The sequence below is a fragment of the Ahaetulla prasina genome, chromosome 3 (assembly GCF_028640845.1).
Source record: "Ahaetulla prasina isolate Xishuangbanna chromosome 3, ASM2864084v1, whole genome shotgun sequence".
Taxonomy (NCBI): Eukaryota; Metazoa; Chordata; class Lepidosauria; order Squamata; family Colubridae; genus Ahaetulla; species Ahaetulla prasina.
The window spans coordinates 9,939,786-9,960,776 of NC_080541.1; the positions used below are offsets into that span (position 1 = coordinate 9,939,786).

A 20,991-nucleotide genomic window follows, 5' to 3' on the forward strand; every position below is an offset into this window, starting at 1 on the left:
TAATAATCTCATTTGTCATCCTGAGAAACTCTTAACAAAATTAAATGAATGGTGAAAAATATAAGGTTCTACATTTAGGCAAGAAAAACCAAATGCACAGGTGTAGAATAGGTGGTACCTGGCTCAAAGTAGTGACTGAGAAAGGAATCTTGGAGTCCTAGTGGACAATTACTTCAATATGAGCCAGCAATGTTCTGTAACTGCCAAAAAAGCCAACACAGTCCTAGGCTGCATTATCAGAGGGATAGAATCAACACCACATGAAGTCTGAATACTTCTTTATAATGCCTTGGTAAGACGACCCTTGGAATATTGCATCCAATTTTTGTCACCATGATGTTAAAAAAGAACCCTAGTTGTTCTTTTCACATACCTAATTCCTTTGGTTCTTTGTATGTTTCATCCTCCAGTCTACTAATCATCTTTGTTGCTCTTCTCTGCACTCTAGTGCAGAGAAGAGCAACAAAGATGATTAGGAGACTGGAGGATGAAACATACAAAGAACCAAAGGAATTAGGTATGTGAAAAGAAGAACTAGGGTTGATATGGTAGCAGTGTTCCAATATTTGAGGGTCTGCCACAAAGAAAAGGAGGGTTAACCTATTCTCCAAAAACCTGAAGGCGGGACGAGAAGCAATGGATGGAAACTAATCAAGGGGAGAAACAATCTAAAATCTATGCACGGTCACTCATGCTCTCGTGACATCTCGTCTGGATTAATGCAATGCTCTCTACATGGGGCTCCCGTTGAAGAGCGCCCGGAGGCTCCAGTTGGTCCAGAATGTGGCTGCGCAGGTGATAGAGGGAGCCCCTCGTGGCTCCCATGTGACACCTCTCCTGCGCAGACTGCACTGGCTACCTGTGGCCTTTCGGGTGCGCTTCAAGGTTTTGGTAACTATCTTCAAAGCGCTCCATGGCATAGGGCCGGGTTACTTACGGGACCGTCTGCTGCCACCGATTGCCTCCCACCGACCCGTGCGCTCTCACAGGGAGGGACTCCTCAGGGTGCCGTCAGCCAGGCAGTGCCGGCTGGCGACACCCAGGGGAAGGGCCTTTTCTGTGGGGGCTCCCACCCTCTGGAACGAACTTCCCCCAGGACTTCGCCAACTTCCTGACCTTCGAACCTTTCGCCGCGAGCTTAAGACACATCTATTTATTTGCGCAGGACTGGACTAGAATTTCAAATTTTAAATTTGGTTTTAACGGGGTTTTAATATCTTATTGTAATTTTTAATATTCGGCCTTATTTAATAAGTTTTTTAATTGGTGTTTTATTGGTGTTGTTTCTACTCTTTCTCCTAACTACAGTTGCCGAATGCATTTCCCCCCCCCCACATTTACAACTTGGGAAGAGATTAGTCAGCATGTCCAATATAACAACTCGCAACATATGTTGTCTGCAGCATATTCCTTTGGGGGATGCACCAAAATATCTTCCCCTGTTGGCATGCGTGCTATGTTCTACTCCAGCTTTACACTGAAACATAACATCACTCGTAGCATTGGCCATAAAAATCTTCCGCATTTGCAGCATAAATTCAGCCTGCGGTTTTCACACCAGCTGTCTCTTTTTAGGGAAGAAGAATCCTGGTGATATATTAAGGGATGTTGATTTTGTGTCCTTGACCCTCCAGGGCATTTAGGAATCTCTGATCTCCTGAAATGAGAAAGTTTGAAAATCATTGGAGTAGATAATTGATTTTTTTTCCCCCCAACAATCACACTTCTGGATTAAATATGCATAAACTAGCAGTGGGTTTCACATTTTGTTACGACTGGTTTGCTGTGCATGTGCCTTCCATCCGTGCATGCGCACAGCCTTCTGCACATGCGCTTTGCTTGCGTGCGCACCTTCCTCGCATGTGCCTGGCCTCAAAAATGTGCCTAAATAGGACGGCATAAAGCCGGGGCAGGTGGGCGGGTGGGCAGGCCCACCTGCAATTTCCACTACCGGTTCGCGTGAACCGGTCCGAACTCTCTGGATGCCACCTCTGGCATAGAGAATGGTGGACAAAGAAAATCCAGTCTTCCTTTTTCCAAATAATAATAATAACAACAGAGTTGGAAGGGACCTTGGAAGTCTTCTAATCCAACCCCCCTGTCCAGGTAGGAAACCCTACACCATTTCAGACAAATGGTTATCCAACATTTTCTTAAAAATTTCCAGTGTTGGAGCATTCACAACTTCTGGAGGCAAATTATTCTACTGATTCATTGTTCTAACTGTCAAGAAATTTCTCCTTAGTTCCACGTTGCTTCTCTCCTTGATTAGTTTCCACCCATTGCTTCTTGTTCTACCCTCAGGTGCTTTGGAGAATAGCTGGACTCCCTCTTCTTTGTGGCAGCCCCTGAGATATTGGAACACTGCTATCATGTCTCCGCTAGTCCTTCTTTTCATTAAACTAGACATACCCAGTTCCTGCAACTGTTCCTCATAAGTTTTAGCCTCCAGTCCACTAAACATCTTTGCTGCTCTTCTCTGCACTCTTTTTAAAGTCTCAACATCTTGTTTACATCGTGGTGACCAAAACTGAATGCAGTATTCCAAGTGTGGCCTTACCAAGGCATTATAAAGTGGTATTAACACTTCACGTGATCTTGATTCTATTCCTCTGTTTATGCAGCCCAGAACTGTGTTGGCTATTTTGGCAGCTGCTGCACACTGCTGGCTCATATCTAAATGGTTGTCCACTAGGACTCCAAGATCCCTCTCACAGGTACTACTATTGAATAACCATTTGCTCTGCTTCTATTACTGTTGTAGGTTTCATGCTTAAAAATCAATATTATCAGGAAAAAAGGATTGGATTGTTAATGTCTGGGAAAGCCCACAGGTCACTTCTGAGCTACCCAACTTATAGCCATGAGTGAGTCTAAAATATCTGTTGCTAAGTGAGACATTTGCTCAGTGAATTTTGCCTCACTTCACAGCTTGTCTTGCCTAAGCAAAGCACTGCAGTTGTTAAGTTAGTAACATAGTTTTTTAAGCGAATCTGGGTTCCCCATTGACTTTGCTAGTCAGAAGGTCCCTGTTGTGACTCGTCCTCCCTCCTCTCCTCAGCCGGGCTCCTCCCATCTCCAACTGGGCCTTTTATCAGACTCTGAGTCTGATAATGAAGATGAACAGCCTGTCATGCCTCCAGCCCCCGGCCCTGGCTCCATGTCCGGAGAGGATTCAAGGAGTGAAAGGACAAGCCCCATAAACCTCACTCATACAGCGTGTGTTCCTTTGGCTCAGCATTCAGAGCAGGAAGCCAGCCAGGTGGTAGAATTACTGACAGCGGATCCAGCTGACGACAATTCAGAGTGGCTGAACCCTCGCTTCCGGAGATCTGAGAGGCGACACCAGCAGAAATAAGGGTGGGGCAGGCCTGGATAAATGCTGAGTCATGGAGCCACACCCCACAGCCTATATAAAGGACCTGCTTTTGGCATTCCAACCTTGAGTCAAGCAAAGTCTCATCTAGTTTGCTGATATCGGACTCTATCGCTGTTGTGTCTTGTCCGCTCTCACCGCAGCCGGGGTCTGCTTATCTGCTCCCGAACACGGAGGAATGTATGCCTCCCGGCCCCAGTCCTGGCTCCATGCCCAGACAAGCTGCAGAGGAGGGAGCATCCCCCGGCCCCAGCCCTGGCTCTATGCCCAGGCAAACGGAGCAGCTAGACCCCTCCCCCTCCTCCACAGCATGTGAGCCTGAGGAAAGTTTACTTCCAACAACAGCTGATTGGAGTGACCCTCGCATCAGAAGATTGGATAGGCGGAGGCAACAGAAGGAAGGGAGGGGCAGGCCTTAATGAGTGCTGAGTCATGGAGCCACACCCCATGGCCTATATAAAGGATCTGCTTTCTGGCAGTCTCTGAGTCAGGCAAAGTCGAACTTATCTTGCTGAAGTCACTTACTGGTCTCCTGCCTGCTCTGAGGACTTTGCTAGGACTTTGGGCAGAGCTGCAGAGGCAAGCCTGATTCGGATTTCCCTGACCCGGCCGTCAGCGGAGGAGTGGGACACGACAATCGCTGAAGTCACAACTTGGACTCCTGCCTGCCCTGAGAAACCTCGAAGGAATTTGGCAAGCTGCAGAGGCTTCGTTGCTAGGTCTGTTACGGACTTCCTTGACTCGTACGTCGGAGTGGGAGTGGGGCATGACAGTCCCAAAAGATGATCACATGACCCTGCAACACTGCAACCATCATAAATATGAACCAGTTGCCAAGCATCCAAATTTTGATCTCTTGACCAAAGAGGATTGGGGATGCTCCGACGATCATCAGTGCGAAAAATAGATATAAGCCACTTTTTTCAGTGCTGTTGTAACTTCGCTAAACAAACTGTTGTAAGTCAAGGACTACTTGTAGTGAGGCCACTTTTGTAATACTGCATACAGTTCTGGTCAACACACACACACACACACACACACACACACACACACACACACATATATATGTTGAGATTCTAGAAAGAGCAACAAAGAAGGCCTTTAGAAGGCATTAGGCCTTCAGACCTTCCCAGTTTCCCACAGGTTACTACTGTGGGAAATTGGGAGGGGGGATGGTATGGAGCATGGGTGATATATAGTCATAATAACATTCTTTTCTCAAGAAGTCAAGGACATCTCGCCCTGCACTGGAAGGCTGGAACTGGGAGGCATCTCCAGTTGGGATGATGTTTGATTGGACCATATGATGGACTTTTGGGTGCTGGGCAGGAACTTGGACTTTCCTTTGGGGTGGGGAAAACCTGGAAGCTTTCAGATTCGGGATTTCCCAGATGTGCCAATATGACATCTCTAATAAAATGTAGCTTTGAGGAACTTCAAACCTCAGAGTCTCCTTCCATTGGGGGGTGTTACTTGGAACCCTGACATTAACCCAAATATCCTTTAAACAACATATCGGCTCCCTGGAGTCAGGGGTGCTGTCCAGGGTGCTGATCTCCAAATGCCAATCCAAAACCAGGTGGCATGAAGACTCAGGGAAGGTGGAGGAATAAAAGAAAGCACAGAGGGAACCATGGGGACTGGCTCGATGACTCCCATCAAGACCATCTACTACCCATCCCAGACCATGGTGGAAGCAGCAGAAGCTACAGAGAGTGTTCTGTTTCCCTCCCCCAATACTCCCAACAAAGAGTCAGTCAAAGGCCTCCTCTTCTACTTTATTTACATAGATAAATGTCCTGGCCACATCTGCCCACGGGCCTGCCAAGTTTCTGGAGATAACGAGGAAATTATAGATAAGGCCAGAATTACTCATGAATATATTCTTCCCTCCATTGATACAGTTTGCCCGCGCAAATTCATTGCTTTGTCCAAGACAAAAAACCAGGAAGTCCCGCCTCCTATTTATAGTCTCTGCAAATGTCACTGCATGACCATCATTCCTTGGCTTTATCCCAATGCTGCTTCTGCTGCGCGCGTCGGTCACGCCTGCGCAGTCTTGCATCACTCCAAAACTGTTCTTGGGGTGTTGCCAAATCAGAAGACGGCTCGAGAGAATCAGGCCTTGCCGGCCCCTCCTCCTCCCTTTGAGTGGGTGCCAGGGAGGGAAAGGGCCCAAGAGAAGCAGGGCTTGCCAGGTCTTCTCCCTCACTTTCTGAATCATCCGAGTCCAGGAGTCCAGGTCCAGGAACCTGGGTCACAACAGAGAGGGAACTCACAGAAAGGGTCTAGACTAGAGGCTAAATTATAAGGTAAACAATTGAAAGAATTAGGTACGTCTAGTCTAATGAAGAGAAGGCTTCCAGTACTTGAGGGGCTGTCACAAAGAAGAGGGGATTGACTTATTCTCCAAAGTACCAGGGGATAGGACAAGATGTAATGGGTGGAGACTTGTTAAAGATAGGTCTCATTCGAGACAATGATGAATCCGCATACAGACGAGAGGTTGAACAACCAGCCTTGTGGTGCGACCGGAACAATCTGGAACTGAACACACTCAAAACCGTAGAAATGGTGGTAGACTTTAGGAGAAATCCTTCCATACTTCCACCTCTCACAATACTAGACAACACAGTATTAACAGTAGAGACCTTCAGATTTCTAGGTTCTACCATATCGCAAGATCTAAAATGGACAGCTAACGTCAAAAACATCATCAAAAAAGACACAACAAAGAATGTTTTTTCTGAGCCAACTCAGAAAGCTCAAACTGCCCAAGGAGCTGCTGATACAGTTCTAAAGAAGAATTATTGAGTGTCATTTAGATCTATAACTATTTGGTTTGGTTCTGCAGTCCAACAAGACAGACATAGACTTCAGAGGATAATTAGAACTGCAGAAAAAACAATTGCTACCAACCTGCCTTCCACTGAGGATCTGTATACTGCATGAGTCAAAAAGAGGGCTGTGAAAATATCTACAGACCCTTCACATCTTGGACATAAACTTCTACCCTCAAAACAACACTATAGAGCACTGCACAGCAGAACAACTAGACACAAGAACAGTTTTTTCCCGAACGCCATCACTCTGCTAAACAACTAATTTCCTCAACACTGTCAAACTATTACTAAATCTTCACTACTATTAATCTTCTCATAGTTCCCATCACCTATCTCCTCCCAATTATGACTGTATGACTGTAACTTTGTTGCTTGTATCCTTACAATTTATATTGATATTGATTATTTCCTGATTGCTTATTTGTACCCTATGACTATCATTAAGTGTTGTACCTTATGATTCTTGATGAATGTATCTTTTATGAACACCGAGAGCATATGCACCAAGACAAATTCCTTGTGTGTCCAATCACACTTGGCCAATAAAAAAATTCTATACTAGTCTATATTTCTATTTTCTGATACCGAGAACAATTAATCGATAGAATAGCTTGCCTCTTGGGTAACTGGAGGTTTTTAAGAAGAGATTGGACAGCCATTTGTCCTGAATGGTTCTCCAACTTGTGCGGGAGGTTTGACTAGAAGACATCTAAAGTTCCTTCTAATTCTATTATTTTACATTCAAATATAGGGTTCATGTTCATGTCTAATGAGGTCTTTGAACTTCTCTTTTCTAGAAATTCTGAGGGAATAAATAAATGGTCAGTAAATACTCCAACACTGGAGGATTTTAAGAAAAGACTGGACAACCATTTGTCTGAAATGGTATAGGGTTTCCTGCTTGAGTAGGAGGTTGGACCAGAGGTGGTTTCAACAGGTTCTGACCAGTTCTGAAGAACCAGTAGTGGAAATTTTAAGTAGTTCGGAGAACCGGTAGTAAAATTCTGACTGGCTCCACCCCCATCTATTCTCTGCCTCCCAAGCTCAGCTGATCAGGAGGAAATGGGGATTTTGCAGTAACCTTCCCTTGCCATGCCCACCAAGCCACACCCACCAAGCCATGCCACGCCCACCAAGCCACACCCACAGAACCAGTAGTAAAAAATTTTTGAAACCCACCACTGGGTTGGTCTAGAAGAGCTCCAAGGTCCCTTCCAACTATTTTATTCTGTTGCCTGTTAAGAAGAAAAAATAACTATGAGTGTTCTCATTTGGCTCAAAACTTTCCACAAGAAATACAAGGAAATGTTCCATGTTCAATGTTCCAATATCTCAGGGGTTGCCACAAAGACGAGGGAGTCAAACTATTCTCCAAAGCATCTGAGGGCAGGACAAGAAGCAATGGGTGGAAACTAATCAAGGAGAGAAGCAACTTAGAACTAAGGAGAAATTTCCTGACAGTTAGAACAATTAATAAGTGGAACGACTTGCCTGCAGAATTTGTGAATGCTCCAACACTGGACATTTTTTAAAAAATGTTGGATAGCCATTTGTCTGAAATGGTGTAGGGTTTCCTGCCTGGGCAGGGGGTTGGATTAGAAGACCTCCAAGGTTCCTTCTGTTGTTGTTGTTGTTGTTGTTGTTGTTGTTGTTGTTGTTGTTGTTGTTATTATTATTATTATTATTATTATTATTATTATTATTATTATTATTATTATAGTCCAACCCTCTGCCCAGGCAGGAAATCCTACACCATTTCAGACAAATGGTTATCCAAGATTTTCCTGCCTCGGCAGGGGGTTGGACTAGAAGACCTCCAAGGTCCCTTCCAACTCTGTTATTATGTTATGTTATGTTATGAAATGGAGATAAAGTCACTTTCTCTCTTTTTAGCACCAATCTCCCTCCACCATTCTCCACTTGAGGGTAATCTGGGATTCTTGTCCCGATAAATAAAATTCCATTTTTGTTTTCCTGATTTTTTTTTAATTTTTTTTTTTGGGTGTAGCAGCACCTCAAATCTTTTTATAAAATTTCATATGAGTCGCTGGCAGCTTTGCTGCAACAAATTTGGATTCTTTATTTACTCTCACTATGAAAAGCTACTAATTTCTAACCAACTTCTTCGTTTCCAAAGGTATTATTTGATACGTACAAGTCTGAAAATTTCGGCTAAGATCCCACATCGTTTGTCAGCAGTTCTGCCTGAACAAAGAGGTGAGGAATTTAATAATAAGAAAAAGAAAATGGGGAGGGGGGAGAACCTGTCACCCCCAGTTAATTGTTTTATTGCATTATATAATTTAAGTAAATCATTAGAAGAATGAATATTCTCAGTTAAGTGCCATTTGTACAACAGGAACAGGAAACTGTTAGCACAGTGATGTTTAAGATAAATCAAACCTTGAAAGATAAGAACAACATATGAATGTTGAACATGATTTCTAAAATGTTAATGAATGTAAAGTTGCTTGTCTAGTTGCTTGTGGTGGCCTAGAGGTGAAGACACTCGCCTCCCACTTGGCAGCTTGAGAATTCAATCCTAGGCAGCAGGCGATGTTTCTCTGTCAGGGAACAAGTTATCTGCTGTGAACTCCATGTAGGGGTCAGGAAGGGCATCCGGCCAATAAATGCTCAGCTCCAGCCAGTTGTCCTGATCCTATCAAGGGACTACAAGAGTCATAAAAAGAAAAACAAATGTATATAAAATTGTTTAAGAGTGCAATTATTGCTAAATATGACATTGATAAAAAATGCAAAATTTTTAAAATAACCTGAAAAATGTTTCCTTTTTTAAAACTTAATAGTACATAGTTCATACTCACTGTACTACTACTACTACTATTGTTGTTGTTGTTATTTACTGATATTGATAGATATTAAAAGAAAGGGAAAAAAGGAGTTGTTAGAAAAATGAAGATATGTATTTAATCTCTAACTTCCCCTTTCTAAATAGTTCAACTGATTTACAGTGTTTACAGACATTTAGACACCTTTAAAACCATAGCATATATGTTTGTATTAACTTGCTTTGTGTTCTTTTTTACATGTAAGCCGTTATTGCTTGAATTTTAAATTTCTATGTTCTACGTATATTATGAGTTTCACCATTGCAGTATATGTAAATATTGCCAGTACAGTATCTTGAACAAAATTTATCTCCACTCTCTGGTTACAGAGTTTCTTCTTCTTAATGCATTCTGGAATTATACTCAGTTAAAAATGTGGTTCCATTTTCAATTTAATGTCTAAAATTTCTAAGTTTTAGGAATTAAATTTTCAGAAACTGGTTTGAGGGGCAGATTAAGGAAGATGTATCCTTAAAATATGGAGCTCTCCTATTCTTTAATCCTGCAAACATCTAGCATCTGTTGGAGGTTCAAGTGTTTCAATTGTCATTCTTAGCTTTGCATTATGATTTTTATTGTTTGTTGAAGCTTTCTCTGTTTTGGTCCTTTAATGGGAGTGACCTTGCAAACATGTTTACCAGGCAGATGTTATATAAATATTTAAAATATCAGGCACTGAAAACGTGAAGTTGTATGAGAAGCAAGGCTCTGAATTTCTGATTTTTAAAGATAGTTTGGATAAGATTTACATGGATTTACTGGATTTTAACTTTCCTCCGTAAAAAATCTATTGAACCTTTTCAAAGTGTATCTCCTCTCCTGCCCTTCCCATCCCTCCCCTCTTTTCCCCTCTCTTTCCCCTCTCCTCTTCACTCCTGCCCTTCCCTTCCCTCCCACTCCTCTCCCTTACCCTCCCCTGCTCTTCCCTCTCTTTCCCTCTCCTCTTCACTCCTGCCCTCCCTTTCCCTCCCCTCCTATTGCCTTCCTCTATTCTCCAATTTCTTCTCCTCTCCTCTCCTCTCCACTCCTGCTCTCCCCTCCCCTCCTCCCATCCCCATCCCATCCCTCCCCTCCTCTGTTCTCCCTTCTTCTCTCTTCCGCTCTCCTCTCCTGGTCTGCCCTCCCTTCCTCTCTCCTCTCCTGCCCCTCCCCTTGCTCTACCTCCTATTCTTTTCCTTTCTTTTCTTTAGTTTAAATATACAGTTGTCCTGATTTGCCGCAGAAGGTTTGAGACCATTTTCTCAAAGGATTTTCCCAGCCATTTTATCTGACTGCATCCCGTCCCCACGACCTTGAACAAATGAATTTTAATTTATAAAAACATAACAGAGATAAGCGACTACATTTATACTACTGATGTCCACGCTGGGAAATTAATGGGTCATCTTACATTTCCATCTTCGCATAGCGGAATAATATTACAGAAACGATTCGTAATGATTCTTTCCAATAGGCTAATTAGAAATGTCAGAAGGGAAGGGTAGAAATGAAAGATTGATGATGGCTGACTTTAATCAGATTTTGGGGAGGAAGAATGAAAATTGGAGTTTAATCACAAAGGCAAACAGTTTTGGTAGACTGTTACTTTCCAGTCTTCAATCTTATATTTAGAACAAACTTTTTTTTTTTTTTAATCAGGACTATGTCAACCAATGCCATTTCCTCTTCATCCAAAAAGATGGATTGTACTTGGGGTCCATCCAATTATTTTGCCATTTCGGCCGAAAATAGGGAGCTACCACAAAATAAATAAATAAATAAAAATCAATATATTATATGCTGTAGCTAGTAATTTGCTGACAAATGTGATATAGGTAGCTGCCGTCTGGCCAAAGTATTAGGAAGTTGACACAGTCCAAACGTAGTTCTATTTCTCCCCAAAGAAACATTTTCAGAGTTTGGAAACACATCTTGAGTTTAAGCAATTTTTGGAAGTCCAAGTTCTTTAAACAGCATGGAAGGGGTATTTAATTATTTATATCCCACCCTTATTATTTGTAAAAATAACTCAAGGTGGCAAACATACCTAATATTCATTCCTCCTCTTATTTTCCCCACAACAACAACCCTTTGAGGTGTGTTGGGCTGAGAGAGTGTGACGGGCCCAAAATCACTCATCCAACTTTTGTGCAAAAGGCAGGACTAGAACTCACAGTCTCCTGGTCATTGGCCCAAAGTCACCCAATTAACTTTCATGCCTAAGATATTACTAGAACTCACAGTCTCCTAGTGATTAGCCCAAAGTCACCCAGATGGCTTTTATGTCCAAGGCAGGACTAGAACTCACAGTCTCCTTGTCACTGGCCCAAAGTCACCCAGCAAGCTTTCATGACTAAGGTTTTACTAGAACTCACAGTCTCCTGGTCATTGGCCCAAAGTCACCCAGCTAGCTTTAGCCAGTATCCTTTCATTGATTTAACTTCACGGATCCATGCCCTTATGTTCTTTCACCTGGATTTTTTTTTAAAAAAATAATAATTTATTATATCTGCCCAGTTCAACAGCCTCTGATGGCTTGGAAAATATAATACTAAATTAAAATAGCAATAGCACTTAGGCTCATATACTGCTTCACAGTGCTTTACAGCCTTTTCTAAGCAGTTTCCAGAGTCAGCCTATTGCCCCCAACAATCTGGGTCCTCATTTTACTCACCTCGGAAGGATGGAAGGCTGAGTCAGCCTTGAGGCAGTAAGAATCGAATTGCCAACAGTGAGCGGAGTCCACTTGCAATACAACATTCTAACCCCGGCGCCACCATGGCTATGATTAAAAGCGTAGACAAAGCAAAACAATGCAGTTGGCACTAAAATCATCCATTAAAACCAAGTACAATATACACATCTCACCTGAACAAATTGATCCCAAGACTGGGACCGAATCAGATTTTAAAGACTTTTTGCAAACTGAGGAAAGAGGGCATCTTCCATATCTCTTGTGGGGAAGGATGATGTTGCAGAAGGTGAGAGATGCAAGAGAGAAGGTATACTTTCTCAGTTGCAAAGATTAGGTAAAGGTAAAATTTCCCATCAGACAAGTGTGCTAGTCGTTCCTGACTCTAGGGGGTGATGCTCATCTCCGTTTCAAAGCTGAAGAGCCAGCGCTGTCCAAAGATGTCTCCGTGGTCATGTGACCGGCATGACTCAATGCCGAAGGTGCACGGAGCGCTGTTACCTTCCCACCTAAGGTGGTCCCTATTTTTCTACTTGCATCTTTTATGTGCTTTCAAATTGCTAGGTTGGCAGAAGCTGGAACAAGTAACGGGAGCTCACCCCGTTATGTGGCACTAGGGATTCGAACTACTGAACTGCTGACCTTCTGATCGACAAGCTCAGCGTCTTAGCCGCTGAGCCACCACGTCCCCTGATAAAGATTACAACATTTAAAAGAATGGAATTTGACATACACTCACTCTGCTACAACATACCAGGCGGGCAGAAATGATTGGAGATAGATGGTCTTTTAGGTATCCAGGGTCTTTGCCATAGGCACCTAGCATCTTGAATGGCACCCGAAATTGATAGCCGATGAAGCTTACGCAGCAGAAGCAACTCATGGGTACAACAAGAAGTGCCCTTTACTATTCACATGGATGTATTTTGAACCAGCTACAGCTTCTGAGTGGTCTTCAAGGGAAGGGCTTCACATAATTTAACATAATTTAACCGGTTTGCCGAGCACCAAAAATGTGAGCGTGCGTACTTCTGGGCATGCACGTGGGCTTCTGTGCATACACTTTGCTCATGCATGCAGCTTGCACACATGCTCACGGCTTAGAAAATATAGCTAAATAGGATGGCATAGCTCTGGGGCAGGGGGGCAGGACACCCACAGGTCGCTACTACCAGTTTGTCCGAATCTGTCCGAACCGACTGAATCCCACCACTGCCTGAAGTAGTATAAGTGAGATTAGATCCTTCAGCAGTATACTCCTTTAATGTTATTCCTTGTTCGATGGTCTCGTTCCTCCATAATTTGATTTTGTTCTTGTGTACCCTCAAGAAGGTTTCTTCTTGCCATAAATCTGTTTCTAGATCTGAGTCAGCAGGCTTGGGGCATATGCCCATTTAGAGGATGTCAAAGATCATTCTCTTGATTAGTTCTCTTGGCATCTGGTGCTACTTCTCTCTTGATCTTAGGTGGGCCAATGCCAGCGAGAGGATATATTTTCTCAGTTGGTGTAGCTTATGCCAACGCTGAGTAAGAAACAGGAGTACAACACAAACATTCAGATGACGGAGGATCTCATTACAGGCTTATCAAATGAACAGACTCCAAGTCTGTTTTGGGACAAAGAGATTGAAGAGCTTCAAAGAGACCCCCATCTTAATTAACTTACTAATAAAGGAAGGGTTTATAAGTCAAGCAATGTGACGCTTATTTGATTATACCACCACACAAATGCGATCACGCTGGCATTATTGACGTTGCGGTAGTGAGTACGGAGGATAGGTTTGAAGGACAGAGGGAAGATCCGTTGCCAAGGCAACAATCCAATAAAGAAGATTTGAGTCCAGGCCAAGAAAGTAGTTCATGAAAAATGGCTAAAACAAGCTCCCCGCTTAATACACATGAGGATAAAAGAGAGAGGAAGGAAAATGTCATCAGACTTGCCAGCTTTGTAGCTATAACTAATTTGATACTGTGAATCAAGTCTGTTTCTTCATCATCATATGGTAGAGATATGGAAGAGACATGCATTTCACTATCCATCATGAACTGCACATGATAGTCCTTGTTTTGGGTCCAAAATTTCTGATGCTAAGCAAGACAGATGTTCGGTGAGTTTTGACCCGTTTTACGACCTGCATTGACACAGCTTGTTAAAGTGAATCACTGCTGTTGTTAAATTAGTAACAGGGTTGTTTAGTGAATCTGGCTTCCTCATTGACTTTGCTTGTCAGAAAGTCTTTAAATGGGGGTCACATGACCCCAGGACCCTGCAATGGTCCTAAATATGAGCCTGTTGTGACTTCAGCCCCCGAACCTGGCCCCATGCCCGATAGTGACTCCGAGAGTGAGGGGGAAGGGCCGATAAGGCTTACCTCGGGAGCACCGATTCCTTTGGTCCGGATCCAGGAGCCAGAACCAGACCAGTCGGAGGACGTAATGAGGCCGTCATCCCCTGATTCCTCCCTTCCCCAGGCTACGCCTTCAGACCCAGCTGATAATAATAATAATAATCAAGCTTGGATTGACCTGCGCTTCAGGATATATAAGGAGCTTTGGGACTGCTCTCACTCCACGGGAAGCAAAAATTAGCTGAACCATTTCGAAGAGAGCTGAAAGTCTTACTCTATGAGTCATTTGTTTGAACTTTGGCAGGCAGCTGTGATTTCTCTGCCAGGACTGATAAGAGCCGTGAATCCACTGGCTGAAGGCCAGCTCGTTGCTCCGAAGTGGGGAAGGAGACAGAACAGAGCCATTTGCCAAGTGCCTGAATTTTGATCATGTGACCACAGAGATGGTCATCTCTGTGGTCATAAGTGTGAAAAATGGTTATAAATCCCATTTTTCAGTGCCATTGTAACTTTGAATGGTCACTAAAGGAACATTACAGGTCTACCTGTAATGTGATCCAGAAATTCTTTCCATTATTAATCAAAATCTTTCATCATCTGGATTTGGAACTTCCTTCCTTCCCTCCTATCTGCCACTTTTCCTTAAGGTGATAATTCAGTTATAAAATTAATCTTCAGCTTTGGTAATAGAAAATGATTAATGGTTTAATTTTTAAAATTAATTAATTTAATTAATTAATTTTTTTATTATTATTATTTTTTTTTTGGTGATCTAATGTCAGTTCTGGAATCCACTTGAAACTGAACGACCATGTTGTCTGGTTAAAATAGTGAGGCACGTAGTCCCTGTTTAGTGACTGACTCATTTAGTGACGTTCTACATTTTTGACAGTGTTGAAAATTATTTTTACAACCAATCCTTGTGTTCACCTTAGCAGATCAGCAAAACAAAGGAAAACTGAAAGAAAATGATAACCACAATTAAGATTTTATTTTGCTTACTTTCTTCACTTAACAATTGAGTGGTTAAGTCCCAGTTGTGGCTGCTAAACAAGGACAATCTGTATGATTTAAGCGGGAATAATATTAGCGAATGTCAACATCATAACTGAGCTTCAAACATATGTGCCACCACTAGATGGCAATAAAGAGAATTGGAAGCCATCTATTGGCTTCACGAATCGAACTATGGACTTCGTATATTTGCAATAGCAATAGCACTTAGACATCTATACCACTTTACAGTGCTTTACAGCCCTCTCTAAGTGGTTTACAGACTCAGCATATTGCCCCCAACAATCTGGGTCCTCATTTTAACCACCTGGGAAGGATGGAAGGCTGAGTCAACTTTGAGCCTGGTGAGATTCAAACTGCCGAATTGCAGGCAGCCGGCAGTCAGCAGAAGTAGCCCGCAGTATTCCACTCTAATCACTGTGCCACTGTGACTCATATTAATATTAAATATATTAATAAGCCAGGGGTGAAATCTACTTACCTTCCTTACTGGTTCGAAAGTGCACACACCATGTGCGTGCTCGCTTTGTTCACATGCGTGTGCATATCACACGCACACACAGACCTTTTGCGCATACACAGAAGGTAAAAAACACATTACTTCCTGGTTAAAACCAGGAAGTAATAACATCCAGGTTGGTGGGCGGAGCTTTGCTCCGCCATCGCTACTGGATCGCCGAACCACCGGCCACTATCGCTACCGGATCGCAAGATCCGGTCAGAACTGGGAGCATTTCACCCCTGTAATGAGCCTTATTTCCTGTAAAATCTATACTGCTGCTTCAATTTATGTAGAGGTGTTGGTTCACTGCTCAGCATTTTAAAAATATAGACCCCCCAGATCAATCAAATCACACATTTAATCAGTCAAGAAAATTTTAATTAGTCGACCAAAGTGACGTCCCTAAAATTAACACAACACTAATAGATTTGCCAAGAGCCACTGTCTTGCAAGATGCATTCTGCATTAAACTGAGAGTGATTCTGCTAATTAATTAACCTATAACAACCAGTTCAGCTCCCTCATTTTGGCGGAAGGTGCATTTGAATTAGCGTGCAAGCAAGCGTCTCCTATAAGGCCGATGTTTTCATATAGCAAGTCAAGGGCAGCTCATTTTAATTACTGGCAACATAGTTGGAAAGGCAGCCATGATACAGAACTGTGATTTAAGACAACTTTTATTTTATTTATTTATTTATTTATTTATTATATTTGTATCCCGCCCTTCTCCCGAAGGACTCAGGGCGGTTCACAGCCAATAAAAATGGTACATACAATACAAATTTAAAAACTATATAAAAAACTGATTCAATAACGGCCTAAAAATTTAAATACAGTTTAAAACCCTGTTTAAAACCCTAATTAAAACCCTAAAATTAAAACTATGTTCAAGCTAGTCCTGCACGTCGAAACAACAGCGTCTTCAACTCGCGGCGAAAAGTCCGGCGGTCGGGGAGTTGACGAAGCCCCGGAAGCAGCTCATTCCAGAGGGCGGGAGCCCCCACAGAGAAGGCCCTCCCCCTGGAGGTTGCCAGCCGACATTGTTTGGCTGACGGTATCCAGAGGAGGCCCTCTCTGTGAGAGCGCACTGGTCGGTGTGAGGCTACTGGCGGCAGCAGGCGGTCCCTTTTCCTAGCCAGCTGTGAACTAGATTCATTTACCTGGCAGGATCTACTTCTGCTTTGATTTAAAGCATTGGAGATGGTTGTGCTGGGAAGAGAGGGAGAAAAATCCCCATAAATTGTAAATAGTCTTGCGGTGCCCTAAAAGCTATTCAATTTATAAGACCATGCTTGGCTTGAGTCCACTCGATGACAGGCAGTGGAAGATGATATATTGTACAGGATGTAGTCGGAACCATTTGAAGGACACAAATCCAGGAAAGTTTACAACTTTATGTACTACTTAAGTCTACTAAGTTGCCACAAGACTGTTTGCTATTCTTCTGTGAATAATAGCAAATAATCAAATAATTGTTCCTGTGGAAAGAGGGAGGAATGGTTTCAGAGAAATGTCTATGGCACTGATGGCTAATGTTTTCTGGACCGAGTGCCCAGACCCTCAAAATGCAATGCGTGTGTGGTCTGCGCAGATGTGCCCCACCCTGCGTGCATGCGTCCTCCATACCCCCACCCCTGTGCAGGTTCACGCCCTCCCAGTGGTGGGATTCAGCCAGTTCGCACCACTTCGGGAGAACCGGTTGTTAACTTTCTGAGCAGTTTGGCAAACTGATTGTTGGAAGAAATCATTAGGGCAGAGAACCGGTTGTTAAATTACTTGAATCCCACTACTGCACACTCCCCACCTGTGCCCTGCGCCCCCGTGCATGCGCTCCGCCGTACACACCCCACACCCCTGTGCATGTGCTGCAGAGACCCCAAGACCAGCTTGCGCATCTGCGGCAGAGCTAAACTGGGGTGATGGCTCGTGTGCCCACAGAGAAGGCACTGTGTGTCACCTTTGGCATGCATACCATAGGTTCGTCTATGGAGATTCTCATTCATCCAGGTCATGGTTGTCCCCAAGGTGCTTTTTTCAAGGGGCAACTGGAATTTCTTTGTTGTTCCTTGAAGATGTTTCGCTTCTCATCCAAGAAGCTTCTTCAGTACTGACTGAATAGTGAGGAATGGAAGGATTTATGTGCCTTGCAGTCATTTGGTCGATAGGGGAGTGGAGGCGAGAGATACAACAGCAACTGTCTGCTGTTTACAACACAGTCATTTCAACAGTTCCAAGAGTCCCATTCGCACTATTCAGGTGACCTTGAGGGCACAGATAAACCTCCAACTGGCCTCAACGACTCTCAGAAAGAGAGCTAACAACCAGATGACTGCAAGGAACACAACTCCTTTCATTCCCCACCATTCAGTCAGAACCGAAGAAGCTTCTTGGATAAGAAACAAAACGACTTCAAGGAAAAACAAAGGAAGTCTCGTAGCCTCTTGAAAAAGCACCTTTCGATTTGGTAAAACATGGTAAAACAATGGTAAAACAATGAACACCATTTTAAAAAAAATACATAATAATTTAAATATTAAGTAATAGTATCATAAATAAATAAATAATAAAAACAAACAAACAAACAAACAAACAAATATACACACTCTACAGATTTTTAAACAGCCCCTTAATATGTTTGGGCATGAGGTGCAGTGAGAATGTATTTCTTTCACAAATTTGGGGTGGGATTGAGGATTTATTTTGAGGGTAAACAGGCTCACCCAGTTTACCGTTTCTTGCCAGAAATTGGTAGAAAAACACGTCACTTATGTCAACATTTTAATTGGGAGGTATTTTGAAGGTCTTAATGGTTTCCCCTTATAAGTTAGAGGAGGGGGTCTCCAAACTTTAGACTTCAACTCCCAGAATTCCTCAGCCAGCCATTCTGGGAGTTGAAGTCCACAAGTCTCAAAGTTACTAAGTTTGGAGACCCCAGGGTTGGAGGCCAAATACAAGTAGTGGGATGAGGAAGATTGAAATAAACTATTCTCCAAAGCCCCTGAGGGTAAGAAGCAATGGGTGGAAACTAATCAAGGAGAGAACAACTTGCCTGCAGAAGTTATGAAGCTCCAACACTGGAAAGTTTTAAGAAAATCTTGGATAACCATTTGTCTGAAATGGTGTAGGGTTTCCTGCCTGGGCAGGGGGTTGGACTATAATAATAATAATAATTAATAATAATAATAATAATAATAATAATAATAATAATAATAATAATAACAACAACAACAACAACAACAACAACAACAACAACAACAACAACAACAACAACAACAACAACAGAAGGAACCTTGGAGGTCTTCTAGTCCAACCCCCTGCCCAGGCAGGAAACCCTACACCATTTCAGACAAAAGGTTATCCAACATTTTCTTAAAAATTTCCAGTGTTGGAGCATTTACAACTTCTGCAGGCAAGTTGTTCCACTTATTAATTGTTCTAACTGTCAGGAAATTTATCCTTAGTTCTAAGTTCTCTCCTTGATTAGTTTCCACCCATTGCTTCTTGTTCTACCCTCAGGTGCTTTGGAGAATAACTTGACTCTCCTCTTCTTTGTGGCAGCCCCTGAGATATTGGAACATGGCTATCATATCTCCCCTAGTCCTTCTTTTCATTAAACTAGACATACCAAATTCCTGCAATTGTTCTTCATATGTTTTAGCCTCCAGTCCCCTAATCATCTTTGTTGCTCTTCTCTGCACTCTTTCTAGAGTCTCAACATCTCAACATCTAGAAGACCTCCAAGGTCCCTTCCGTTGTTGTTGTTGTTGTTGTTGTTGTTGTTATTATTATTGTTATTATTGTTATTAAAGAAGAGGCTAAAATTAAACTGGGCTCATGGAATGCAAAATGAACAAATCCCATTATGTTTATCTGGCTAACTAATGCTTTTTTTTTTTAATATGGCTTAAGGTGAGACGATTCTGCATTCAGCCAGCGTCCTTGACAACATGGTCTTCAGCCGAGTCTTTCAGATCTTGTACCGGAATGAAGAGATTCTCCTCAACGAATCCATGAACTTCTCTGTGCATCTCCTCCTGGATGGTGAGAGGGTGAGATGGTTTTGATTTTCTTAAAGAAGATTCCTCCTCAAACATATATGAACATGAATGAAATGCATTCACGGTTATAGGTACAGTGGTACCTCAGTACTCATCGTTAATTGGTTCTGGGAGGCGTAATGAGTATCAAAAATGTTGAGTACCAATCAAATTTTTCTCATAAGGAATACTGTCGTGAGTCACAACACAGCTTATTCCAACAAGTTCTAGCTTACACGTTGAGTACCGAACAAACAACGAGTACGGAGACAAAAATTTTGCATCAAAATGCATCGTGTACCAAATTTGATGAGTTTCAAAGCAGTTGAGTAACAAGGTACCGCAGTATACAAGATTGCTCTCCCAATAGAAGAGGCCATCTGCAGATTGGTGGGATCTACAGCTAGACTGGAGGGAGGTGTTAAGAAGGGAACAAGCTTAGAGTCATTTCACTACAAAAAGTGGTACAAGGAATCTCTGAAGCCTTATCTGATTGTTCCCAAGGGAATGCACTCAAGTCTAGAGAGATTCTTGTAACATAAGTGACTAACAATGAAGTTTCTGCTTGAGATTGTTTATGGGTTGCTTGTGTGTGACAGTAGCTCAGGGCTGAACAGTGGGGTCCTTGGGACTCTCTGAAGTTCTTTGTTTGCTTGAAAGACATTTCATTGCCCAACTAGGTAACACCATCAGTATGGGAGCACAACAACTTCCACTTTATATAACAACTTTGTTATATATGTCTTGTCATTCTGGTTTGGAGTGTATTTGAAACCATTTGGATTGTCTTTACATCACTTAATCCAAATAGGTGCTTTCACAAATGAATTTCTCCCAGGCCAGTACTTAGACAAGGAGAGAGAAAAGATGAAAGGAGAGAAGGGAGAATTGCTGTGAATATAAATATATTGGACTGAATGTCATTAGTTTATGTCCAAAAGGTTATGTTAGCTGCACTTAGAATCCCATCATAGTTATTATCGCTTAATGACTTCAGTGCCATTGATTTCGACAAATGGGAATTGCTAACAAACTAGATTAGCCAAATTGAGTGAGAGAGCTAGCACCTTGGAATACAGAAATAAATATTCAAAATAATTTAGAGAGTTTAGAAAATGGGCTGTGACAAGACGGAATGAAATTTCACAAATGCAGAATTCTTCTTTTAGGAAACAACATTCAAATTCACAGTTTCAGGAGTAGAATATGGAGCTTCCTGCCCTAACCCTAACCCTAATCCTGACCCTAACCTTAACCCTAATCCAGTGGTTCTCAACCTTTATAGTGCTGCGACCCCTTTAATACAATTCCCCACGATGTGGCGACCCTTTAATACAATTCCTCACGATGT

At 42.5% G+C, this 20,991-nt stretch overlaps 1 protein-coding gene across 1 annotated transcript in view; it reads left to right on the forward strand.

Moving 5' to 3' along the window:
* Window positions 1-20,991, forward strand: part of FAM135B (family with sequence similarity 135 member B) — a 125,736-nt gene that overhangs the window by 22,400 nt on the left and 82,345 nt on the right. The window contains exons 2-3 of the mRNA XM_058176263.1: window positions 8,357-8,436; window positions 19,513-19,652. Coding sequence (XP_058032246.1) covers window positions 8,357-8,436; window positions 19,513-19,652 — 220 coding nt within the window. The remainder of the gene's footprint in view (window positions 1-8,356; window positions 8,437-19,512; window positions 19,653-20,991) is intronic.